The following is a 27,649-nucleotide window of genomic DNA, read 5'->3' on the forward strand; positions in this document are numbered from 1 at the left end:
CAGAGCAGCTTCTCAGTCATTTGAACTCCAAGGCAGATGACAAAAATTACACATCAAGCCTCATTTCTCAAGCAGAATCAGTCCCACCCAACACACTCTCAAGCCTGCCCCAGACAAAGGCACTATTGGGAGCTCAAATTTTGGAGTCTCTAACCAGCCAAGAACAATTTTTATAGAATCATGTTCACCACTACTGCAAATATTTGTATAAGCAGTAGCTTCTGAGCATACAATATACTGTTGCTTTAAGCTGTTATACAGTGCTGTGTAACACAGCATCGAGATAAAATGAGGCAGAGCCTGCAATTAACCAACAGTCCTTATGCTGTTGATGCCCCGTTTCTTAATGCATCTGTTCAGGTATCACAAGGAGTTGTGTGACTGTTTTCAACAGCTAGCATTCTCTGGACAGAATCACCAACAAAATACCCAGCTTGTCTGGGTAGTAGCTGTAGCTCTTGTCTTGTTATTTATTATCCATTGCTCCAGCCCAGTAAGAAAATCAAGGAAGTCTTGCTCTAAGACAAGGCTCCTACTCTGGGAGCCAAATCAAACTACATGACAGTGGTTTGAGCTGGTTTCTATTACAGCGACTTTCTCCTGGATAACAAACAAACCTAGACACAGTACCAAACCTTCTCTCCTTGTATTAGAGCACAACAGTATATAACTGAAAACCAACAGACCTGACAGAGATGATATGAAAACCTCTACCATGAGGCTCTGACGTCACAGAGGGCTCAAAGGCTGGCAGGATGTTCAGTCCCGCATACAAGAAAGCAGACCTCAGCTTCACACTTGCCAGCTCCTGCATGTTGGATAACTTTCATCTCAGCTCCAGCTCATTACATTTCAGCATTCCCCAGCTTTATAAACTGAGAAATAGCAACTCTTGCATTCATAATGGCCACGATGACCTGAAAGTGCTGTTAAGTACCCTCAGCTGTGATTCCATCTTCACTGTTTTGGATGGGAGAGCACAAGAGGGAGCACAAAAACAGTTCAAGCCATAATACTTTGGTCCTTTTTGCATATTTTAAATTATGATTCTAATTAGTAAGAACTTACTGTATGACTGTCATCATGAAGATACAGCTGTTTGCAATGCTAATAAGTATTCCTTAGATTTATTTTACTGGATAAGCTGGACACTTACTATTTCAAAGTCAGCATGGCAAAAAACACTACATTTCAGCTCCGTTAGGGCACAGATCCCTGTCAATTGGGTTTCCTTCAGAGGAATCATCTCTGAATTAGTTTATAGGGCACAGACTCTACCAGTTGCTCTCCAACCTGACTCTATATTAAGTGCAATTCAAATGTTACCAGGAGCTAACCAAGACCCCTCCTTTGCCCTGCTGCAAAGCCTTTTTCATTTTTTGTGCTTCAACTGAAGCTTATGAGATTGCAAACAGTAATGTAAAACATTTAATAAATGTTATGTTCTCAGTGCAAAATCCTGATAGCAATTAATACACAGTAAAACAAAATGTTTGCCAAGCAATTAAGTTCACAGAAGATAAGCAGATAACAAGAATTAAACTCATTAATTAACTACATAAAAACCACAGATAGCAGAATTGGAGAGTGCCTGACTCTTCTCCAATCCAGCCAGCACAGTCCCGGCTGCCACCTTCCTGTTGTTACTGACAGCAACTCACGGCTTCAGACACCTCGTCCTTGACTTCTAATATCTTCTTGAACAGCATTATCAAATAGCACAAAACACATACTGAGTAAGAACAGAAAAGACTGATTGTTTTCAGATGATTGCAGCCAAAAATCTTCTGCACCAACATAAGAAAAGGTGCAAGATGCTTGAGTAGGGTAGCAGAGAAACAGTCAATTTCCATGACATAAGGGGAGATAAAAGCATCACTATTTCTTTAGTTCAACTAACTGCCATTAGCATTTAATGATATGAGCATTATGTGAAAAACAGAAGTGATTACAAATGTGCAAGAAGCAAGCAACGTTTTCCAAATATTTTCAGCAGGATTTTACAGGGCAATACTGAAACACCATTTTCTCTGGAGTTTGAGAATCGAGTAAGAAATCAAAATCAAGTAAGAAATACTTCCTAAAGTAAGATTTCAGATAAAAGTATGAAATACAAAGGAAAGATGTTCTGTCTAGAGTTTTGGCCTATTTGCTTTAGTTCTCATTGAATTGATCAGTTTATTGGCTTTGCCAACCATTGTCCCAAGATACTCAGGTTCTGACAAGACCTGCAGAGCCAGGGTCTGGTCTGCCAACCACTCTCTTGCGAATACAACCAGTCATCATTTTGGTACAACTGTAGGCAATGAACTGAGCTCCTTAATACAGCATAACATGCTTGAGAGCTCTTAACAATGCCTTGAGTCACCTCCCTCAAACTGAGGTTGCTGATTTCTCTCATGCATGAGATCATTTGCACCTTATAATGACAAATTAAAACAACTAAGCAAGCACATTTTTTGCTTGGTTAAATAAAAAAGGAAAAAAGGAAAAGAAAAAAAAACAAACACCCCCCCCCCCCCCAAAAAAAAAAACAACCAAAAAACCCCAACCACCCAACATTTCTACAATTTTTTTTTTTAATATATATTGCAGTGGCCAAAAGATATTCCAAAAATCTTATTTCCTCAGCAATACCCTCCTTCTCTGACAAACAGGAAAGCCTGTATCTTTTTTTCCTCCTGCAAACTGTGAGCACATGGAAAGGAACAAAATATGCAGCATACTTCTCTGCAAAGACAGACCCTATAGATGAGCAGTTCTGTACTAATTAAAAGCCTTGAGCAAATGCAAAGACTAAACTTGTGTGTTGATTCAGATAGATATTACTGCAGCTGAATGACGTGAGTCACAACTGGGAAATATCTTCTACAACATCTGAGAATAAAACTATGTCATCAGAACACAAAGCAAAAAGAAATACTTGTGTTCCCTACTGATTTTAGTGGTGTTTAACCAAGAAATTCAGTTTAGATGAGTGACAGTGATTTCCACCACATTCCCCTTCCACAGATATAATTATCCTTCCAAACAGTTATGTGTCAAAAATATATTGCCCTCCCTGGCAGACCAGTAACCATGGCTGTAAACTGGGAGCAAAGTGGGATAGCACTTGTAAACCAGATAAAAATAATGTTATTTCAGTATGTTGTGTCTTTACCATGCCAAATGTAGCTCAAGACTATTGTACTTTTCAGGACGCAAACTTTTTCTGCCCTTAGAATTCTGTTGACTTATTAGAGGCCATGTCTGGCTCTTTTGCTGCCACCTGCTTCAGCAGAGATCTGGGGCGAGTTCTGGACAAGACACCCCACTGGCCTCAGCAGCAAAGGGGTAGGTGGTAGAAGAGCAAAATGAACTTGAGGTGCTGGACACTGCAGTAGGTAGGGGGCAATTGAGGAGAAGTGATGGGAAAAGTAGGGTTTTGAAATGGGAGAAGCTGGGGTATTCTGGAGAGGGTAGATAATGTACATAGAACTTCAGAATGGGGAATAAGGGGGGCAAATGGGGCAGAAGAACTCAGGGCACCGAAGTAGTTTCCAACAGCTTTTTTGGATGTTATTGCGTTAAACTGGTTTTCAAGGTTCACTTTCAGAGATGTTTTGATGCATTCCTGTACGTTGGTAAATTTCCATCTTTCACAACCATAATTGAGACTGTTAACACGTGAGTTAGAAGCATATTGTTAGATATTCTGAAGCTGTAGATTTTTGTTGAATACTGAGTCCTATTTGCCATAGCACATCCCAGCATTAAAAAAAAAAAGGAGCAAACCACCTCAGAAACTAGATACAGAGCTAGTATTACAGTCATATCTCATCAAATTTAATGCCATTGACTTTTACTGTTAGCATCTCTTCTAGATGCTGGCTGAGCCAGCTGTAAAAAAATAAAGAATAATCTGTGTTCACTAGTCAGTCAGTGTGGACAATAATGACTGCCCTTCCAGAACCAGTCCCTTGGTTATTCACAAAAAGACCAAACCATCACACTGCTATCTCTGTATTGAGTAAGAAGACATGAAATTTTGATTTATCAGAATTCTACAAATCAGTTTATAAAGCTCACAACTTCTTGGAGTGCTGATGGAGGAAGGAATCAGTACATGCCCACAAGTCTGAATGCTTCCCCAGCACCACCACCAGCCCTTAACATTATTGCTCTGAATTGCACGACACAGAAGGGAGGAAAAAGCAGACATCATTCACTTTCTTCACCTTGATGAACGATCCTTCTTGCTACAAACATACTTCACAGCATCTTTGTTGGAGATTGCAAGCTTTATTATAGTATTCATAGAAACAATTTGCATTTAAAAAAATATCTCTGAAGCAATTACCATTTCAGGCCATGAGAAAAGAGACTCTAGTTTCTTACTCACAGCAACTTCTGTAGCTTAATCTCTTCCAAATCCTCACACGTAAAGCAGTAGTTTGAGAAACTGGGGTAGTTGCCCTCCGGACACAGGAAGGTGCAGCTCACAAATTATAAAAGAGAAATTTTAAGTCTCATCCCAAAAGCATGCAATAGCTGAAATTGGAGCACTGTTGAAAGGAAAAGTTAAATGATATCCAGAATGCACAGCCATGCTGATAAATAAAAAAATAAAAAAAAAAAAAACAGAACAAAACCAAGAACACAACCTACCACCACAGACTGGAAAAATCTGTTTAACAGATAAAAATTTGGATGTTCCTTTTATACTGTCCCTTTGTACCTTACCTCCTAGCCCATTAATATCTTCACCGTATCAAATGAAATGTTACAAACCTTTCCGCTAAAGAGTATTTGAATAAATCGGGGATGAAACAGGCTTTTGAAAACCACCATTTTGAACATTAAATGTTTGTCCCTGTCTTTTAGTCCAACTGATTAATTTAGTTAATCCATGAGGATTATAATTTACTCTGGTTGTTCCTGCCCTTCCTGCAATAGTGTTCCCAGTTTTGTCTGTAGCCTGCCAATGCCAGTTCACTACTGCTGACCAATTCAGTACCGTCCTACATAGCAGGGATACAGGATCATTCTACTTTCCTTTTTTTCCTGTAATTCTGTATTTGTATTTTCATATACAGACCATATCCACACACAGTATACTTGGACAGGAGTGAGGTTTTTACATTTGGGGTGGGGTTTGGTTTGGGTTTGCAGTTTCTGGTGGTTTGTGGGGTTTGTTTTTTTCTTGACAAAAGCATTTTTCTGCACTCATCTGATGTAAGAAAAAGTACAACAGCTCTCTAAGAGCTAGCCAAGTACTTATATACAAAACTCTGAAAGGTCCCCTTGTAGCATTTGAACATTACTTCTACCTCCCAAATTTCACCAAATTCAGAAACAGATGCAAGTGTGCCACAGACCAATAAACACAAAATGGAGACTAAAAAACAAAGAAACAAACCCCAAAGCAAAATCCCTCTAACCCATTCCTTCCCCCCTCCCCCAAAACCCTACAACCTTAAAAAGTATTTCTACAGCCAACATATCCTTCCAACCATAGATTTTAATGCCTCCCCACAGGGGCATCCTCAGAATCAATGCATCCCACATATGTGCATCCTAAAACCTGATATGTTCATCTGTGCACAAATATGCTTGTTGAAACTGAATGGAAACACCCAACCACGAAGCATCAGAATAAACTCACAGACACACCAATAAGGTCGACTAAGAACAGGTAAAGAACATTTTGCAGGAAACACCAACCATACCTCTGAATTTCCGAGTCCTAGTTTCTTTAAAAAAAAAACACAACAAAGAAATAGACCCCCAAAACCTGAAACCCCACAGAATCCCCACTTTTATTATTTTTAATTGAATATATATATATAATAAATCCTTCTATGCTGGATTTAAAGAAAGCACCTTTTGCCCAAAAGCCTGCTCATCTTTTACAACTGTCTTAGTTCAATAAAAGATACAGTCTTGCTGCCTTTCTATATGTCCATCCAAAACACTGAAAAACCCGAAGGTAACAAAAGTGATGATTAAAATTTCTTACTTTGAGCAATGAGATAATTTGTATTATTTTCTTGCCAAAAGAATGTCACCAGTCTCTCAATCTTTGCACGGTCTGTTTCTCTGAACAAACTCCATCTTTCCGAAGACTGCCAAAAAACAAAGTATGGTTCCACTGCTCGGGTAGCTGGCACTCTGTACCATTTCACACACACATCTGCATCTTCAGTTGCTAAACCCATCACCAAGGTTCCACAAACAGCTACTCAAATACCTCCTGAAACTGCCAAAATCAGAGTTTGCTGACTCCTAAAAAGGCACAGAGGACAGTCAAAGCTGAGATCTATGAAGTACTCTCAGCTGACACAGCTGTTCACAGCATTTCTTCCACTACAGCAGAGTCAGCTAAAACAGTGGTACAATGACCATCCTCCTAGGGGATACAGATTGCCTTCTAACACCTGGGTTTACTTTATTCCAATTGCAAAGATATAGAGATTAAAGAGACTGGATATGACATGAAACCGTACGTTAAATGATTTCAAAGCTAGTCTCTAAATAGGCAGCACTTACCAGAGCATTTCAAGTTCCATCTTTTCTCATGATAATTTCTCTCAGATTTTAAGTAACAATGTTCAAAATTTAGCAACTGAGATATCTGGAACATGGAATAAGGCTTAATCTTCTTGTATGCCTATTTTTGTTTGTTTGTTTGTTTAATGAAAAATGTAACACAAAGAGTCATTAAGACTATGGAGTTGGAGGAGGTCATCTTAAATAGGATAATCGCAACATGGTAGGTGGAGTCCAAGCCCAGTTTTCTACCTGAATTTCTCATTTTGTACTAAAGCTGGTATTATACAGATTATGAGCATGGAAACTGATTTCTTGTACATTCAAGCTGCCATTTAAATGAGTGAAATAGGTAATTCTAGAAGAGCGGAATATCAGACCTATATGGAATGTGATGTAAGGAAGTGAATAAAACAAGTTACATTCTTGCCTCTTAAATTTTATTCATTCTTGGATGACACAAGATTCAGTAAACTTTGTTCTAGCTTTACAGCTGTAAAAAAGTAAGCTTTTTTCTGTCTTTACAGTGAAGAACTCTGTAGGAAGAGGCCTTTTATCCCAACAGCCTAACCTCAAAAGCACTAGAAAACAATAAAAAGACAGTTCATATGAAATGTTCAGAGACTTTAAGAAGTATCACTATCATTTTCTTCAAGGGGTCAGATGAATCTCATCCTAACGCAGATGTCGCTAAGTTAAATATTTCAGGCTGTACTGATCACCTCTGCTAGAAACAGTCACCTACTCATCTTTAATACTTACAGAATGAGAAAACATTAAGACATTTAGTATTAAGCAAGATGAATCTCACCTGAAGTGTCCTGTGTGCTCTACATTCTCTGACACTATTTTTAGATTGACATTCCTCTTTTCATGACTTCGTACACTGTTGATCAGTACTCAGAAAAGTAAATATCAGGCAGGTGACTTGGCACAGGCTTGTTATCATCACTTGTTACCGTTCTCTTACTTAATAATATGGATTCATCATGGTTTGGCCAGTCACTTAAAGATAAAATGTACAATATATGAACTTGGAGAAAAGTCAGCTCACTTAAAATGAGAGACAGCACCATCAATGATGGCTCATGAAATTTATAACTGAACACCACTATTTTGTGGTAGCCTAGCACACATTTCTCTGTCCACTCCATTAGCCTCAAAGGTTTCATTTCATCTCAAAGTGGCTGAATCAGAGAAAAAACTTAGCAACTGGGTATGGAGTTTAGGCTTCTCCTCCCAGAACAGATCTTTACTAACTTGAGGTAACACAGCCAGGCAACAAGTACTACTTTGAGATGACAAAAAATTATGATGCTGGTATTTGTACACTAATAACACTTCTGGTTAAGAAAGTAGAAGTGGGATATTTTTTGTTTTTTAAGTATATAAATGAGATGGACAAGAAACTTCAGCTGAAAAGGCACATAGTGGCTAAAATAACTCAAATTGCCCTCTGCCTGTGCCTCTGTCCCCATTGATTAAGAGACCTGGGTAACCAGATGAAGCATAGGGATTTAACACTGTTACTTGTTTAGAAAACAATGGATAGAACTAACCTTTTTTCCTTCTGTTAAAAGATTTAAGTGAAAATATGCACCAATTTCCAAGTAATTTAATGGCTTAGATTTCACCAATGTTTCTCTCATTGAAAAAACTCTTTAAGGCTCACTGTCAATTCAATTAAGGCTCACTGTCAATTCAATTATTTTCTCCCATTTCTTTAATTGCAAAAGTAATTGTAAATCTTTACTGCAAGAAAACCTGAAAGATGCCATTCGAACAACCTCATCTGGGAAGGACTACAAGCCCACTGCAAAGCCAGTCAGTTCGAAATGGTGGCCCAAATGCTCCAGGTGGAACTGAGGTAATCTGGGCTAAACCCAAACAGTTTTCCCCAAATTTTTAAATTAAAAAGGAAACTGATAACAATGGCCAAGCATATTTGAGAATCCAAAGCAGGGAAGTTAAACTGACCATGCTAAGTAACATGCTGGTTTTCAAATTAATAACACTGATAGCTAGTACAAATTGTTTCCTATACAATATGTGCTTCGAAGTATACATGTACATGAAGGTAGCTCCTAGAACTACAGAACTTAAAAATCACAGCAAACACAACATGAAAGAGGAAGAGACAAATGCAAAGCAATACGCGTAGGAAGAAGTCACTAATGTACGCACGCAGTTAATGACATCAGCAGAAGGGCTATAATGGACTGTGGGACTCTGACTAATGTAAGACACAAGTTTAAGCAATCAGATTAAAACCTTGTTCTTAAATCGCTCTGCTAGATTATGACATTAACAGCACTTTCTGAACAGTTCACTCTCTGATTTGTGTTCCGAAATGTCAATGTGTTCTTTAATCTTTATAATATTGTCTATGGTTTGTGTTAATTAAAAGATAAAGCCTCTGGATTAACTGATGAATACTAATTCTTTAGATTTCCATTACCTCATAGAAGCGAGGAAGGAAAAAAAGACAAAGGCCCCATGCTCCATGCTTAGTACAAGGATACAGAACTTAAGTGACTCACAAAAGAAGACTGAAAACAGTGGTCTACATTTATTTAATGAGAAATTCAATTAAATTAGAAATAGCAACAGTAAGAGTTTTTTACAAAACAAACAAAAAAAATGAACCATTTTTGCTTCTTAAAAAAAAATAGAAATGTTATTCCTACTCTTTTTTAAAATAAAAATGAAAAATAGAGAAATCATTAAAAATATTAGACACATGTTTAAAAAATGTTAAAGTATTTTGAATATTTGAAAACAAGAAAGAATCTCTGTATTTTTAGAAAATATAGTAATTCTCATAAGAAAACGATAAAAAAATATTAAGAGAGATGTTACGAAGTGCTGTATGCCTTTAACCATTCTTTTGGTCAGTAGAAAGTAAATTTCTCTTAAGAAATTTCTCAGAACAGTCAGTATTCCATTTAGCCACATGTTTATAGGTAAAAACCAGTTGTGCTGAGCACTTAGAGATTTCATGGAGACAGTAAGAAAACAAGATGCAAAGGACACAAAGTGTAAGTCAGAAAGCACTGCTACACATGTGGCACTAACACAAGGCATCCAGTCTGGATTGGGGTGCCAAGCACTGCTGGGGAATTAAAGGATTCAGCTCTCTGCTCTGGACTGCTGAATGTTGTATCACTCAAAAATGCAATTAATCCATTCAAGAAGGGCACAACAGCCTGAAAGCTCCTGGACCATTTATCTTTCAGGCCACAGTAGCAGCTACCATTAAAAGAAGGCTGGGGGGTAGGCAAAGGTATGCACTGAAAAGGCTTGCTGACAGCATGAGGACCATATGGCTCCATACTTGCCACATGCCAAAGACTAGCCCAGCTCAAACTGTAACAGAGAAGCGTATGGATCCAGATGTTTTAATTCATGAAAGACAGCAAATCCCTTCCGTTTAAAATAGCATGCCTTCTTCCTGCAAGATGCTGGAAGGACTTCAGATATTAACCCACTCAATCAGCATGCTTAAAGAAACAAATGCAAGATTGAAAGACTCTACTTAGAAACAGATGGGCAATATCTGAGCCACTGGGTCCCTCAAATGTTAGACACGGCAGGCGGGTTGGAAGTAGATGATCTTAAGGTCTTCTCCAACCCCAACTATTTCATGATTCTATGTTCTATATGGTCAATAAAACACAGATGAAGGGAAAAAAACCCTCATGTTTTGTATCAACCTTTGTTGGACCATCTCCTACATTAGATAACCACTTCCAGACACAGGGATTCGTAATTTCTCTAATTTTAAAGTTAAGCTATTTGATAGGTGTGTGGAATACAGTGATTTTTTTCTTTTAAAGTATGAAAATCTTATTTGCACGAGTAGAAAACAGCAGGATGTCAAGTTATGAATTAAATATTTTCATAATTTCCCCCATCCCAGTCTTGCTACTTGAAAAGACATATTCCTCAAAGAAATATTATGTAAATAATATCCTGTAAATAACATACATAAACATACTATGTAAATAAATGCAGCAGCCAACAACAGTATTTCATAAAGAAAAATGCCTTCCAAAATTATTTGAATGTAGAAAGAGTGTTGAATCATTCTGCACTCCCTTCCTGAAGCAGCAGTGATTCAGTCAAGTTGGGTCTACATGTAAAGTTGTAACATTATATTAGATTTGTAATTCCAAGCAAAACACATTTACTAAAATGTCTGTGTATTAGTAACAAATGTGCTTTAGCTTAGTATGCCCATTCTACCTGACATAGTCTTTGATGGTGGCTTGAAGAGACCACATCTGCTCCTGAAAATTTGAAATTTGATTTTTCCATCACAACATGGTTTTAAATTCTGCAGAATTCTGCATTTTGCAGTGATGTTCCCAAACAACTTTCTCTACATTAACACGTCCATTTTCAAAGCATTTCGAAAGCACAATGCTGTACATGCTTCTGGATACTCCACAAGTTGTAAGGAGGAGCATTCTCCTGTTCACACTGCTGCATTTCAGACCTTCTTAAAAACTAGGTTATTAATTTTTTTTAAGCAAAGCCATGAATAATGACTTCATTTGGAGCTTTTCTGCATTGGCAGACACTAATGGCTTTTTTCACTCAACCTCCAATTACAGGGAACAGCGATTAGCTACTCCTTACAAATATAATTAGCTGATTAAGAAAAAGCATAGAAGAGATCAAAGCTCCTGGAGCATATATTCTTGGATTGCAACAATCAGTTCAGTGACTTAAGAGGATAAAACACTGCATTCACACAACATATGTAAGCTGTCATCTCCTCTAACTGTGAGTTTGTCTCAACCACAATAAAGAACAGCCTTCGTGAAAGGCTGAAGAGGGCTCTTTTCACTTTCTGAAAATGCCAAGAGCTTCTGGGGAGCCAGCAACATGTGCTGCGGGAGGCACAGCTTCCTCACACATCCCTCGGTTCTAAGCAACAAACCCAGCAGGGTATCAGACTTCATCAGAGCTTTCCATAGCTGGACTAGGCTTCCTTTCCTACTAGTCTTCATCATATAACCTCAAAGAGTTAATTTCACCTGACCCATCCTTAAGTGCCCTCTGAAGGTTCTGGCTCTTTCTATTCACTACATAGTTGACAAGATTAAAGACAGTCACCAGAAAATGCCTTTCTTCCTCTCAAACCTTCTGGAGTGTACCAAGTTACGGTACTTCAGCTCCATACTGACCACCAAAAACACCATGTAGAATCAGAGAATCATAGAATAGTTAGGGTTGGAAAGGACCTTAAGATCATCCAGTTCCAGCCCCCCTGCCATGGGCAGGGGCACCTCACACTAAACCATGTCACCCAAGGCTCTGTCCAACCTGGCCTTGAACACCGCCAGCAATGGAGCATTCACAACTTCCTTGGGCAACCCATTCCAGTGCCTCACCACCCTAACAGGAAAGAATTTCTTCCTTATATCCAATCTAAACTTCCCCTGTTTAAGTTTTAACCTGTTACCCCTTGTCCTATCACTACAATCCCTAACAAATAGTCCATCCCCAGCATCCCTATAGCCCCCCCTTCAGATATCTGTAAGAAAGACTTGGTCCAAGATCACAGCAGTGGCAAACAATCACACCTATCATCGCCCAACCATCATGGAAATCCAGCTTATCAGTGGAAGAGAGAGTGCATTCTTTAGGGCTGACCCAAGAGCAAAGACCAAAGTGCAAAGTTCTTCATCACAAAACCTTACCACCTTCAGCAACAAATATGAAGATACATTTCTATGACCTTGTCTTCCCTAACATAAACAAACACCAAGATGTAAATATGCGTCTATGCAATTATTTGAAAAATCCCTAAACAAAACACTCCCCTGCACATGCCCTTCTCCTCCTGGGAAAGCGATGAAAGCAGCAGCATTACTCAAATCATTTAATGCATTCCTGAAAGTGCTTATGAACACCTCTGAAACCTCACATAAACAAAAATTTCCTCCAAACCTACTACCTCGGCTGCTTATAAAACTGCATTGCTCCTGCTAATGGATGAGGTGGAGATGGAAGTGTGCTAAAATTCCATTATTTTGCAAGGTTTACCTTATAGCTTAAAAAAAAAAAACAAAACAAAAAACCCTGGGGAGGAAGAGAAAGATGACGTGTAGCAAAGACAAGCTCCAACAGGGAATCTAGGAAGAAGCTCAGTTTCAACTTGCCAAGTTTCTGACACGTTATCCCTCAGGGATGAGATTAGACACTTTATGAAGAGATGGGTGTGATCAGGCCTTCACACAGTGCCTAGGGATCTGTGGTGCATGGCAGCAACACCGTTTGTGGAATCTTGCAGGTTCTTATCTTAGTCAGCTCTTCCATAGGTTAACCAGAATCCTTCCCACCCAACAGCTCTACTGACTTGCCAATTTGGGTACTGCCCCTCTCTGCAGACACAGTACAACTATCACAGTTCTGCTCCAGTACTGCTTCACTTTATTTCCCTATCAGAGTTCATGGCAATGTGTATAGATTATTCTATTCCACAATTCAGTTATCCCTATTCCTACATCCCTATTCCTACATCACTTCCATTTCTTCCACACCTCCTATTTATGGGCAAGCACTCCTGAGGAAATGTAAGGTTGGTGCTTTGCATTCTTTAACTGTAAAGCTCAGTTTCCCCTGTTTTTCTTCCTCCTTGCATATTCTCCTTCACTCTTCCTCTTATGCTCCTACAGTGATCCAGCTGCTTTAGATATCTACCACAGTCAGAACAAAAACAGAATTATCTAGTCGGAGACAGGGGGTTATGCACACTCACATTCGTGCAATATCTATTATGCCTAACCTAAGCCACCTAAATAAAGACCTGACATGGGAGAAGTAGCATAAAAGACCATTGTAAAAGATTATTTTCACCACTTCCACTTAGCTTGTTCTCTTCTTCCATGTTGGGTCACATTTCAGAAATACTCCCACACTGCTTCTTCTGCCCCTTGTCCTCTGTTCAGCCACCCTAGCATTTCTTTTGCTTTGCCTTCTGGGTGTCCCTTGCAGCGAAACATCCAGGCACATGCAAAGGTGCAGTACCCCAGCTAGCTGCATCTCAAAGAAGTTATGACTCGCAAGCTGAAGAGACTTGCTGAAAAGGACAATACTGCATTATTCTGCAAGTAAACTACTTGGAGAGTTGATCTCGTGGCCCTTTTCCAACTATGCTTGGCATTCCCACTTTTTTCCTTTTAGTTAAAAGCACCGTGAACATTGTTTTCCCACAAAACCAATGTAGCATTATACCTGCACACTTGCCTGGTTGGTCTGTAAGAACAAGTCCAAACAAACACACCTGGGAAACCCTCCCACAGGCTTGCGCCTCTCTAGAGCTGGGCCCACTGCAAGTTCTCAGCGGATAGAAACCTCTCAGATTATACCTCATAAAACAAAAATAATTAAAACCAGTCACCTCCTATAAGCCAAGACATTTTACAATTTTTCATGATGCTGCTTTACACAAGTACCAAAGTAATATTTTTGCATGTTTATGAATATAAGACTCAATGCAATCAACTAAAGGATCAAATACTGAGTTTCTGATCACAGACCCTTAAGTCATTATTCACTATTACCCTATTAACACCAAGTTCTCCACTTCTTTAATATAGTTTTACTTTATTTCTCCCTTTCTTTCACTTCAGAAACCATTTTGTGAAGTCATATTAAGACTTGCAAGAAAACATTACGTGTATGGGAGTGTAATTATTTCAGTAGTCTACTCCCTAACATATTTCACCAGAAAACATACAGAAATTTCAGGTCACATAAAGCCAGAAGACTTTTGTTCTGTTTTTAAAACACAGACAATAAATTGCTGAAATATTAAGTGCTTTTTAGATAGAACATAGCTTGTTTTCGTGAACATAACATTTGCATTTTAGTTCACTGAACAGAGAGGAAAGCAAGTACTTCTAAATACCTACAGCAAGTCCAGCCAAATTTAGGCTACTGATGTTGTAAACTCAGGAAAGTACAAAATTCAGACATGCCAGGAAGCCTACAGTGAGATGTCAACTTCTAGCACAGACAACACACTGAACACTAACCTCATTCACCTACACGAGACCCAGCCTGCAGACCCTTCTGACAGTGGGCATCAGCAGCAGTAACCACCTTTTAGATAACACAGCATCTATAGCAAAAACTAGGAGGAGAACCCCAGCTACTGGTATTTATTCAGCCAGGGAGCCCCATCTTTCACATCTAGGAAAGTGTCCTAGCTAGAAGATATTCTGTTTTAACAGCATCTCAAAGTCAAGGACTACGAAGTCAGAAATGCAAGTATAAATCAAAGAAGTGTCATATAAGATGCAAAACTGTACAAGAAAGAGAGAAGGTCTCATTTATGGGTACAAGTGCTTACCTAGAAAAGGGCAGGACCAGTATTCCAGATACAATCCCTGGAACCAGCATTTCTTTCAAGGCAGATTATCACTGGATAATCCTGACTCCCAAACACCTGCTGGCACCCATCTTCATGTGAGGAGGATGGGTGGCGGCTGCTCGCACACAGGATAGCCTCTGCCGTATAATAAGGGCCTGGGTAGGTAAACTCAGTCCTCTGCAGGAAGGGCACAGACAGCAACCCAGATCTCTCACTTCTTGAAGAAGCACTCTGACTTTCTGTTAAGTAAAAAAAGTCAGTGGGGACAGTAGCTCCTATTCAAATGAAGTTTTGTACAGACCTGGTCCCACCTGACTTTTAACAAGTTTCTTCAGATAGATGAAAGAAGTCAGGTGTCCAAAAACCTGTATCTCCACAGATGAGGGAGAGGTGAAAAGAGGCTACAGACATTTCTAAGTCTATGGTATAACTGATTTATTATCCCAGGGATCTTTCTGACTAATTATAAGTTATCTAATTAATGTAGGTGCCAGACCTGGCTACATGCAATGTAACATTATGAATTTGTTAAGGATTTAAGAGAACTTAATATACCTAAGGCTACTCGGGGCATATTTAGACGCACCAAAATCCGCACCACTAAAATTAGGTATATGAAAGATTCTTCAGCTACCACCCAGATCTTGCAGGCCACATCATGTGCAGTTTTGGTTCAAAGCCATCCCAAATCTTCTAGCTCTGATCCCAGCAAGACATTTTTTAAGCTCACTGCTTCTACAGACATAATCTGACAGTGGAGATACTTAGCCAAATAAATACAACTAGTATCAAAGATTCTGCTTGAGCAACATAGTGAGTGTAATGACAGAAACAGGCAGAAGATAAAACATCACAAGGCTGACACACGGCACAGTCAGCAGTCTGGCAATAGTTAAAAAGTTTCTGTAGGCGCTTTGCAGATGTAAGTTACTTCTGCCAGGATAAGCCTCAAGACTTCATCTTTATTGAAACTGGCTTTGCTGACATGCGCTTGAAAGCCATTGTGTGCGCACTCTCCAAAAAAAAGTGAAAAGAACAAAGGGAAACACGGAAGAGGGATGAAGCCATATTTATTATGTACTTATGGAGCTCAGGCTGCATAAACAGAATGCGGAATTATGATACATGGGCATCCATCTCATTTTTCAAAAAGACTTAAAGACCCCAGACTAAAAATGTTTTTCTTTCCCCTCTTCTCCATCATGCCTGCTTTTTAGCCATCAAGTTAATGCGAATCAACTGGCTAAAATGCAGAAGAGCCAATATTCTCATTTCATTTGAGAGTAAAAGAACAGAAGCCTTTGCCTTGCAGTGCAAGGAAAAGAAAAGCACTTGAGCCTTCCAGACCATGATGTGCTTACAGTTCCTCATATAAGTATTTTGGTCTTCAGCCCAAGCCCCTTTTACTTTCACACAAGGTTTTTCACTGCTGGTTTGTTATTTGGCAAACCTACAACAGAAGGTTCAGCTGTGACTATAGGGCTTTGTCTCCTAGGCAATATGAATTAACAGTAGTTCTTTTTCCTCAAATTGATGAAATACTGTTCTTCTTAAGGAAAAAAATAATTCAGGAACTAAATCTGGGTTGCAAATTCAGTCTTGGTCATGTATTCTATGTACTACACTTAAGTAAAAAGGTAAAATTAGGATATCCCACTTTAGTAATACAACAGTGTTTTGCAAGACACTGTGACTTACAGACTGAAAGAGGAGTTGAGAAAATCTGTCACTGTTTTTTCCTGAAGTTGGGCTCAAAATCAGAGGAGATGATGTACCAATTTCTGTAAAAATGTAATATTATACAAAGAAAAAACAAGTATAAAGAATTAGTTCTGAATGGCTTGTTAACTAGGCATTACTGTACTTGGATCTCTAGCCAAGGTGGAGCCATTCTTATGTGAACTTACTGCAAACTGAGAGAGTAAAATTTTCCTCCATATAGAAAGAGCTGCTTTTACTGCTCAGAACTATAAATATGTATAGAAAAAAGGTAACAGGTAAAACACACTTCTGTGTATCGGCAACGTCGCCAAGGATTAAGCTGGTTTATGCTGCCTTGAGGAGGCTATTGGCAAAGATGAGCAGTGAACTTATTCAGCAGGAAAGATATACATGAAGCGAGGGGGAGATGAAATGATGCATAGCTATAGAAGTGTGAACCATTCCAAACATGCTTTGTATTTTCTCCCAACAACAATTAAAATTCTTTGAGCCAGCACAAACTAATAGACAGTCCTGTGCATGGCTTGAGGCTCATCTCCTCCTCTCGGGACTCACAGGCAAGGTGGAAAGGAAGATGATAGAGATCCAAAAGTTAGAGGTCTGGTGGCTTTCTACCACTGCTCATATCCAAGGCATTCATGTTGGTAGACACAGATATCAATGCTGCACCTAGTTTTATGAGATGCTTTTTATACTGTGTGATCAGTGTTTAGCCCTAGACACATGCTGCACTGTGTTAATTTAGAGAGCTGGATTTTTGGATAATAACTTTTGAAAGCATCATAAGACTGTAACATCTGGAGAAACCAGCTACACAGAAGGAATTAATGAGGAAGAGTTTCTCCTTGATAAACAAATAATGATCATTTTTGGCTTGTACTAAAATTCCTGAATCTACACATTGCCGAAATGCTGCTTATGCACATCACTGTCCCAGGCCAGTTTTACACTGCATAAACAAGTTAATCGTGAATAAAGAGGGTAAAGGTGCGCCTCAAATCTTCCGTTCCTTGGCAGAACAGTGAAAATGATCAGTGACGGTCCTGTGACCGTATCCTGTGAAGAGCTCCAGCCTCTCAACACAGGGTACATGAGGCTGGCATCCTTTACCTGTCACCCTCACCACCCTGCCAGCCCACAGGCATCTGTTTCAGGTCCTCAAGCACAAAATAATGCTTACCTGAGAGTAAACCCCAAATAAACATCAGCCTTTATCAGATGAAAGTGTCAAAGAGGCTTTGTGGCCCACACTCTGGGCACATTGATCTCAAAATCCTCCAGGAACTCAAGTAATTTTTTTTTACACTTAGAATAAATACCTCAAGAAAGAAATCTGATTCCCCCTTGGCACCCTCTCAATTACCATAACAATTACTTGGCAAAGTTGCTGCCATAGATAATGACTTATATAAAGTAGAAGGTACTACTTATGTTTGCCAGCCTTGACTCACAATTCCAGTTGCCGATGCCATACGACTGTAAAATCCATTTGCTGAACTAGATTACCCACAAGATGATCATCTGAAATGTACACAACTTACTGTAGTCAACCACTGTAGTCAACTCAATGTAGTCAACCAAGTGCAGTTAACATTTGTTAAACATCTGATAAAGCACTGAAACAAATTACCTTCTTTATTTAGCAACACGCCTTGAGAACAGATTTTCTCCTGATTTAATGGGATGGCTCTGTCCATTATCCTATTAGCTACGCATTGCTAGAAACACCCCGGGCATCACATTGCCAAACAACTGACTGAAGCCATTAAAGGCTCTTCAAACAACATTGCTTCCTTCTGCTCTTGATTACTGAAAAATGGTCTCATGAAACATTACCCATTAGATAAGATCACCAAACGAGTGAAAAGCGAGCAATAAGAAGTCCCATTTCCTATCAACTTTTCACCAATGCTCATATTCTGTGTATCTGCCAACACTTTTGAAACAGTTACACCATCCAATTTATTTCCTCACAGCAAAAACTTTCATATTGCTCTTTTACAACAAACCAGCAGTGCTGGCAGGGCATCCTACTACAGGAAGACATCAATAGCCATGCATGGGCAAGTTAAAATTCAGCCTTTTGACTCCACCTGCTTCCTTTGTCTAGCATGGAGGAATAAATACTTACTAGCATTTCATTTAGAAAGTCTTAATGTTACCTTTTTTTACTTAATCTAACAAATTTTGAAACACTGAAACATCTAGCAGAAAATTTAGCTTAACCCTGAACATTTTTAGATGCTTGCCTGAACACACAAAAAACAAATATATCCAAAGCTGTTGTATATTAATATGGTAAAAAACAGTGCTCCATTCAGAGCTGTATGAATACTTAAGCTAGACTGGATCTATAGGTTCACATAAAATTGAAATCTGTATGCTCCTAGTAGCACTTTGACTATCAGTATGATTTTATGCAGCTAGAATTTTTCAACAAATAAAAATCAAGCATCAGTTCTGGTGGCATTTTATTAAATGACCTCAGGTTTAATAAATCAGACTTTTTTTGTGACGTATTTCTTCCTCCAAAACCATGCCATTTTGTCTTAACAATCAAGGTACTACAAAGAAAATAAAATAAAGCAGGAAGTGTTAAGCAAATGCATAAAACTATACAGCTGGTCAGCCTGTAGAAAATACAAATGATAAGTGAAATACTAATGTCAGAAGAGCATAGGTTTTTCCAGCATAGGGCTGCTGTTACAAAAACAATTGGATGCAAAAGCTTTTTGTGTATCCTGGGGAGATAAGTTATGCTGCAAGCTCGGTTCTGCTCAGCTTGGTTTCTACCAGAGGTTAGTGTATCTGCCAGCTAAGAGCATGAGTTTTATTTTTCCAAGAAAATACATTAATCTGGTTTCACACACTGCTCTAGGTTCCCAACATTGAGTGCAATGCCAGCATTCAAACACTCTTGGCTTATGTTTCTAGTCCTTAACAGCAAAATAATGCAAGAAACTAGCAGCAGCAGCACTCTGCATTTGTTTTCCAATCCACTTGTTTCGTGTGTCTTTGTTCAAAACCCCGTCCAACTGGCAAGTTTGCACAATGTTTCTAAGCCTCCCCTAAACCCAAGGCTGGAGTGATGTATCCTAAACAAACCCAGCAGCTCCTGGTATATGCTGCCATTCAGAGAGGTGTATCAGAGCTGTGATGTGAAACGCCATTTTGACAGCACCCTAAGGAGTCTATTTCAGTGACTGAAACTGTTCCTTCGAGACCTTTTAGAGGGCTAATTACAGTTACAAATATAGGCTAGGCAGCAACCTATTCTTCAGACTGAGTTTCTGGTATTTTTTCTTTTCAATTATAGTCATTTTATGGGAAAAAACCTGCATACCACACAGGAAGACTTCAACATTTCCATGTCAGCATATTACATGCCTGGGAAAGAGCTATATTGGTCCTGGTAAGAACAACAGATGATCTACTTCTGATCATATAGCAGAAAGTACTTTCTTTAATTGCTTAAGAAGCTTCACATCACTGCTTGCCAACACAGCTTCTCCACAAGGCCCCAGTCACTACAGTAACACCTACAGGGCAAAATCGATTTTATAAACCTGTGAATTTCCATAGAATCACTTGCCTTCTTTCTGAAGTTAAGGAAAAGAAATACAAAATGCCTCTCTTGCTTGCTATTTCAGCATCTACACCTTTGCCTCACTTAAATCAGCTTAATCCCGAGACCAATACGTGCATTAGTTGTTGGAAAAATCCATCATTTGTCTTCATATCTGAGAAATGTTTGAGCAGTTCAGTGTACAATCATGTTTAGACACAGCAAAAGAGGAAAATTACAACATGCTTAGTGTAAAAACCATCAAATCCTTGATTAATCTGATAATACAACAGCCGAATCCACTGGTGGGTTGTGGGGTTTTTTCTTACCTCAATAATCTTGTCATGAATTTGCAGGCCTTCTGCTTTGTCTGCAGGTCCATTTTGCAAAATCTTTGACACATAAATCCCCTCAGCAGATTCCTCCTGATTGTTCTGTACCAGGTGATAGGGAAGTTGCAAAAAGGGCCACATTAGTACAAGAAATGAGATGGTACTAAAATCAGCAGCAATGAAAAACGCAAATCCACCTGAAACACGCAGCTCACTTTTCAAGCTAAGAATTGAGCTCCTTGGGATTTCCTTTTTTCTTTAAGCTTGCTTAACACAAACCAGTCATTAATCAAAAGGACAGAATGAATGGACTGTTCCAGCATTTTTTATAAGATTATCCATTTACTTCTGGTTATTTTAGCCTAAATGAGACACAGGGTGCAGTGGTAATCAGATCCCAGCTAAAAATATTTAAAGCAGATCTCAAACTTCACAGCAGATAGTGACTAGTACAGGAGAAGATACTCATTAAATGGATGCACAAGTGTTTCTCTCAGGAGTGAAAGGGCACCTGCAGTACTTCTGCTTGTACATTTTTTTTCTGCATTTGAAAATAAAGCTCCAGGGAACAAAGTGACATTAGCTCGCTGGCACGTAACAGTGACAGGATTTGGTTAGAACTGGGTAACTTCATAAATCCTATTCACATGGGAGACTGAGAACTTGCTCAGCTGTGAAATCCATACAGATCAGCTGCAGACAAAGAAAAAACCCACTTCCAGTTGATCGCTACACATTGATAAGTACAACTTCCATGAAGGTCAAATTTAAAGCAGTTATCTACCACAGCTAGAATGATACATCTGATGTCATTGCACATGCTGAAATTACTTCATTTAATCACAATCATTTAAAATAGTTTAAAATAATTATTAATAATGAAATAATGCCAAGCAAACACTGCCCACTTAAAGTATTTTTAAGTGTTCATACGAATATTAACCTAGATAGCAATAAATGAAGGCATCTCTTTCCAGATGATATATGTTTTGGATAACAGTTTATAGGATGCTTATCTCCCTTCTGTGCCTGGTGAATCCCTGACCAACAGCACGATTCATATGTGCACAGGTTTCTAGGTCTAGGTCCTATGCACTCATGGGGAAAACGTTTTATAAGTTTTCCTATTAAGAAAATGATAAAAGGTGCAACAAAAAAATGGAACCACTATAAAACATGCTTTACAATACGTGCCAATTGTCTTATGGAGACTCAACCCAGGCAGATTACAGGTTAACAAATATTTGATTCAACACTGTGCTAGTCAGACTATCATTTCATAAACTCCTTATTTTCCTCCCTTTGTCACAGAGACTCATAGGTGTCAGGTAATAAGCAAAAGGGAAACTTATTAACAGCTCCAGCAAAATTTTGAAATGATGAACAAACAGGGAAATGAAACTCTGATAAAAAGCGTAACAGCCATTAATGAAATGCAGGAGGTGCACGGATGTTTTTTTCCCTTGAGAAAACAAAAGGCTAGATCACAGTTCCTTTGCCTACATAAAACTGCATTTTTTTTCTTTTCTCCAAAAGAAATTACACTGGCTTTTTCAAGAGCAATGTATGACCCAGTAAGAAAAAGGGTATTTCAGTCTGGCATGCCGGTACCCAGCACTCCTGACATGGAAACGCAGCATGCTGCATACTGAGCTCTTGCACCCTGTCACAGAGCCCACCAGCTGTGCAGCAGGGATGCTACAGAGACAATCAGTTCACCTAACCCTTAGCTGAGTCTGTGGGTGACAGCAGGAGCCCTAAGCTGTGCCCACAGCTCCCTCCAGCCTGGCTTTGCCATCGTGTCCTGGGCAGAACAGCCTCCACACCACAGCTTGCTCTGAAGGACAGTCCTTCCACCCAGCCAGAGCTGGGGCCCAGGACAAATATGGGGATCAAAGCAGCCGTGCTCCATTAAAATAATGATTCACCTCCCAGAAACACACACTTAGTGATACGAGTTCTTTCCTGATGAAATAAAAGATGAGCTTGTGGTGAGTCTTTGCTCTCCTCCTCCCTGCAGGTAGAAGGTGAAGAACAGTGGAGAAGCCTATTATGGGTTGAAAGGAAACACAGCCAACAGAACATATTACCCAAGTCACCAAGAGTCACCTGCTTTCCAATGAGAAAAACCTGCACTGTATTTATAAAAGACAAATAATAAACGGTGAAGGAACGCACTCCCACATAGGCAACTAATATAATGACACCACTGTTCTGCTCTTCTGCCGCAAGACCCAACTCTTCACTCAAAGGTACTTTTTCCCTGAACAAGCTGAATGTACAGATCACTTTCATGAACTCTTTTTCATTGTGTTACCAAAAGATTCCTGCTCCAGTATTTAATTTTTTGAGCAGTATTTTATTGTCATTATTTGACCCAACTCAATCCTTTTTTCCTGTTATATCCTTTGTCTGACATATGTTGAGTGAGACCTTATACCGATACCTGGGAACTGTCAATCAAACATCTGTGCTATTCACATGTATCACAATGAGAACAAAACAAATGAGAATTTACAAAGTAAACTTCAAAGACTCAAAACCCCCCAAGACCCAGCTCTGCCTCACAGCTTCACTAACTTCTCCATCTCCAACTATCAGCGTTAATGACCACTTCCTTCTCTCCAGCCAGCAGGTCTCTACAAACAGTGCTATGAACCTTTATCCTTTACTCCTTAAACTTCTGGAATATTCATTCAAAAACCCTAACTGTCTGTAATATAAAAAGTCTGTTCCAGTATGCACTGTCAGCATTTAAGTACTTCAGAGAGGCTCAGCTGCCATCCCAAGAAAGATGAACACCACGCTCCCTTTTCCCTGCAGTTTTCCTACAGCTGCAAGTAACAGCAACTAACAGTTACTGCAATCCAATCTAAAGATAGTCTGAACTTTGTTACTGGTATACTCAAAATATGGATATAATCAAAGCTCATGTATTTTATCTTAGAGCCACCTGTTGTCTCATCCTTCCATTAGGAAATCTAAGAAACTCTTGCTTTGGATTTATAGCACCAACATCTGATAACTGCTGGTCTTCATATTTACCCACAGGGAACAATAAATAATTCAGCCGTGAAGACAGTGAACTTTTTAGGCTAATGGGAACAGACTCTTTGGCACCACTAAATATAGCTTCAGAGCAGAAGATTGCCAAACTAACGCACAGGGTCCCATTCCCCTTCTCAGTAATAGCAGGAGGTTACAATTCTCCCACTTAACAAGAATCTGATCAGTGCATAATTATTACCAAGCCTTTTTAATCAACTATTAATTTTCCAGTTTAACAGGTTTCTTTACCCTTCATATGCAATGACAATCCTGATTAATGCTTTTGGAAGGCTGAAGAAAAAAATAAAGCATATTCTTATGTATATTGGGGGGGGGGGGGCGTTAGTGATCCTCATGCATATTCTGTGGTTTCCAATGAAGTTTCTAAACCTAGACTGATGAGACTAGACTGATTGAAGATACAAGATCGACAAAAACTGTTTCAGTTCACAAAGAATGAAAAAATGAAAGCAGGGATGTGAGAGCAGGACATGTGCTTAAGCTACCCGAGTTACAGAAGCAAATTTTCATCTCTCCTTTAAACATATAAAAAAACCCAAGCTGTTTACAAACATTCCAATGGCTTAATCCTGCTACAATGACTTTTGTAAGTAGTCCCAGAGATTTCCATTGAACAGTTTGCATGGATACAGATTACTCACATGGGGACTGAGTGCAGATCAACCTAAAGTTTTAAAGCAAAAACAATGGGAACACCTTTCCTAAAAGTAATAATTCAATTCTCATAAGAGTATGTCTTTAAACCAATGATAATACACATTTCTTCTATCTCTGGAGCTGATTCCATACCTACTGTCATGGAAAGTAATTCTTTTATTACTAACGTATATAGTAACAGAAAGTAGGTCAAAATACCCTACAGTTACTTTTGTTGTTACCTGATTGGGTCGTCCGCCTACAATATTGAATCCCAAGGTATCATTTTCTCGGTGTAGCATGATCGTTAACGGTTTGGGTTCTCCTCCCTAAGAAGCAAGAGGTGAAATACTGTTAAATAATACAGTCTCAATAAGACAATTTTAAGTGAAAATACTAACTTACATAAGATTTTTAGCTGAGGCCTTTAGATAAGGCCTAAAGGAAAAATAGGATGAAAAGATAAGAGTTATCTATCAAAAACAGTGATGGAGTAAAAGATAAAAGTTAAAAAGAGAAAGAAACACCTTCCTTCAGTGTAACAGCTAAAGAATGGTAAAATAAAATCAATAATTAAAAAAGAAACAAAATATTTGGAGGCTTTAGCACAGCAAGTGAGTTCTTTTTACCTCCTTCACACACAATAATAGATAAATTTCATGAGCTATATTTCCCACAAAAAAAAATTACCCAGCACTGTTAGGTGTTTACGTTTGTCAGTCTTTATAAATTCGTTGATTAATATGAATTTGACACCTAAATCAGGTATACTTTTCAAAACAGTCGAATTATAATACTTAAAAATGAAGCCCATATTTTATTAACTTTGACAGTGAAATGCGTTACTGCCGCATTATTCATTTGAATTTAATGAAGTACAGTTTTACTTTATTGATGATAGTTTTTCTTCCAAATGCCTGTTTTATTCATCACCCCGGCCTCATCCGCAGAAGAGCTTTCGGCGCGGCAGTACATACAGCAGCACCTACCGGCACTGCTTAGACATGACAGATGCTCCGCAGCTGCCCACAGGCAGCGGTGCCTCCCGCCTATCCCCACACCTCCTGCCAATTCCTCACTCAAAATCCAGGTCTTTCCCCTCCCTCCTACAGTCACCGCTTTCTCGCACACCTCACTGCTACCTCCCTTCACATGAGCTTATCCCATCTGCCAGAAGATGAAGCAGATGTATTAGCACACCTCCCAGAGCCAGCAACCTAACCTTCATCAATTAGCTAACCAAAGGAAAGAGAAAAACATTAAATATACAAGTTCCCAAATACAAAGTTTCTCAACGCCATGAATCCCCATGTTTCCAGGCCTTCAGGTGTCCTGCGAATGATATTTCCTTTCCGCTTCCCATGCAGCAATTGCATGCCTAGCATGCTACATTGCTTCAGGAGTGAATTTAGCTGCTCAGAACTTTTCCACTGGGGATTTTGCTTCCCAAGGGTCCATGAAAATTTGGGTAAAAGGAAAAATTATTTGCATTGAAACACTCCTCACCACGGCTGCAACCAGCAGTGCCAGAGCTTACTACACAGCGATCTTCCAGCCAGGAGTTAATGCTCGAAATAAAAAATCAGCTCCCTTAAGAAGGAGGTAAGCCAGCTCACCAGTACTCTGAGATCGCTTATTTAGACTAAAGGAAGCGAGCCGCTGTCTCAGCAATGTTATCAGCCCTGAGAAGAGAGAGAAGCACTGCACCCATCTCTGCTATCAAGCATCAACTGCTACTCCATCCTACCAAACGAAACTTTCCTATCCTTTAACCTTTCAGAGTTTACAATCACTTTACACTCCAGATTTTAAAGACAACTTCTCGGCTGCCCAAATAAAAGTTAAAAGCCAAGCTCCGTGCCCCTCTCCCCAAGCTTCTGCCCGTCCCAGCTGGGGCAAACTGAGCAGCCGGAGCCCTGACAGGCGTGCTGACCTGATGCGGACATCCTGACCGGAGGAACCGTGACCAGCCGACGAGCGAGACCCCCATCCCATTCCGCCCACTTCCCACCTCCTCCAGCCAGGCAAGCGACGAGCCGCGCTCGGCCACCGCCGCTCCCAGGCACCGCCGGTCTCGCCACAGCCCCGGGTTTCGGTCGCAAGGACCGACAAGAAGCGTGTCCTCAGTTGGGGCCGGTGGTCCCATCTCCCCGGGGACGGGCAAAAGCGGCTCGTAACAGCCGGGGGATGAGCGAGAGGACGGAGAGGTATCGGGCTGTGTCTCGGAGCGGGCTCTGGGATGCCTGCCGGCCCCCAGGCAGACAGTTCCCATCGCTACCTCGGCCGGTCGTCACAAGCTGTGCACGACCAAAGCCGCTCCGGGGAGAGCATGTCTGGAGGGGGGCGGCCGGGGCGTGCTGCGCCGCGGGTTCCTGCCGTCGCGCTCACCTTGCCGGACTGGCCGCCCGCCAGGTCCCGGGTGATGCTGCTGATGTGGCTCATGTACTGGCCGAACTTCGCCTGGTACCGCCGCGCCGTCAGCTGCACCTCGCTCTGCAGCGCCGAGAGCTGCGCTAGCAGCGACTTCTCCCTCCTGCTCCAGCGCAGGGCCTCCCTCTTCAGCTCGGGACGCGGCTCCGGGATGCTGCTGCCGCCGCCGCCCCGCAATACCCGCAGGCAGCGGTGCCCGACCCCTGCCCGTGGCCGCGGGGGCTCCCCCTGGGCGGCTGGCCGCTGCTGCCCCGCGTAGCAGCCCCCCGAGCGGCCGGGGGGCGTCCCGCCCCGCGGCTGCGGCTCGGCGGGGCTCGGCGGCGGCCCGTAGCGGCACGCCGCGAGGTGGGCGGGCAGCTCCCTCAGCCGCACGGTGCGGCCGCAGCCCCGCGGGCTGTAGTCGCACTTGACCTCCAGCTTCTGGACGAGGCTGCGCAGGGGCAGCACGGGGCGCAGCTCGGCGGCCGCCAGCGGCCGGCAGCGCAGCGGGCAGCGGCGGCGCCGCTCCGCCCAGGGCAGCAGGCAGCCGGCGCAGAAGACGTGCCCGCACGGCGTGGACAGCGGCTCCTCCAGCACCCGCCCGCACAGCTTGCACTGCAGCTCCGCCGCCACCGGCGCCGCGAAGCGCGAAGGGTCGAAGCCCATGGCGAGTCCAGGGACCGCGAAACTTTCGGCGCCGCGGCCCCGGCCCGGCCCCGGCGGCGCTGGAGCCGCTCCCGGCGGGGCGGGCGGTGGCGAGGGGTGGGCGGAGGAGCGGGGCCGCGCCGGCGAAGGCGGGCGGCAGCGCCGAGTCGGAGTTGCCAGCGGCTTCCCCCCCACCCTCGCGCATTAACTCCCTCTCCCCGGCGCTACCGCCCCGCGCTCAGCACTGGCACCACCTCCGGCCTCCCGGGGCATCCTCGCTACGCGGCGGGGAGAGGGGCGAAACGCGGGACGAGGCATCCGCCGCTGCCCTCCTACCTGCGGGCACCGTCCCAGCGG

At 41.1% G+C, this 27,649-nt stretch overlaps 1 protein-coding gene across 1 annotated transcript in view; it reads right to left on the minus strand.

The window, feature by feature from the left end:
• The window catches only part of PDZRN4 (PDZ domain containing ring finger 4), a 247,108-nt gene extending 219,768 nt beyond the window's left edge, over positions 1–27,340 (minus strand). Inside the window, exons 1-3 of the mRNA XM_057403653.1 lie at positions 26,627–27,340; positions 24,481–24,567; positions 20,531–20,635 (exon numbers count right to left, since the gene is read on the minus strand). Coding sequence (XP_057259636.1) covers positions 20,531–20,635; positions 24,481–24,567; positions 26,627–27,313 — 879 coding nt within the window. The 5' untranslated portion in view covers positions 27,314–27,340. The remainder of the gene's footprint in view (positions 1–20,530; positions 20,636–24,480; positions 24,568–26,626) is intronic.
• Positions 27,341–27,649: the final 309 nt, after the last annotated feature.

The sequence above is a fragment of the Pezoporus wallicus genome, unplaced genomic scaffold (assembly GCF_028554395.1).
Source record: "Pezoporus wallicus isolate ANWC-B61680 ecotype Strahan unplaced genomic scaffold, APGP_CSIRO_Pwel_v1 contig_7274, whole genome shotgun sequence".
Lineage (NCBI taxonomy): Eukaryota > Metazoa > Chordata > Aves > Psittaciformes > Psittacidae > Pezoporus > Pezoporus wallicus.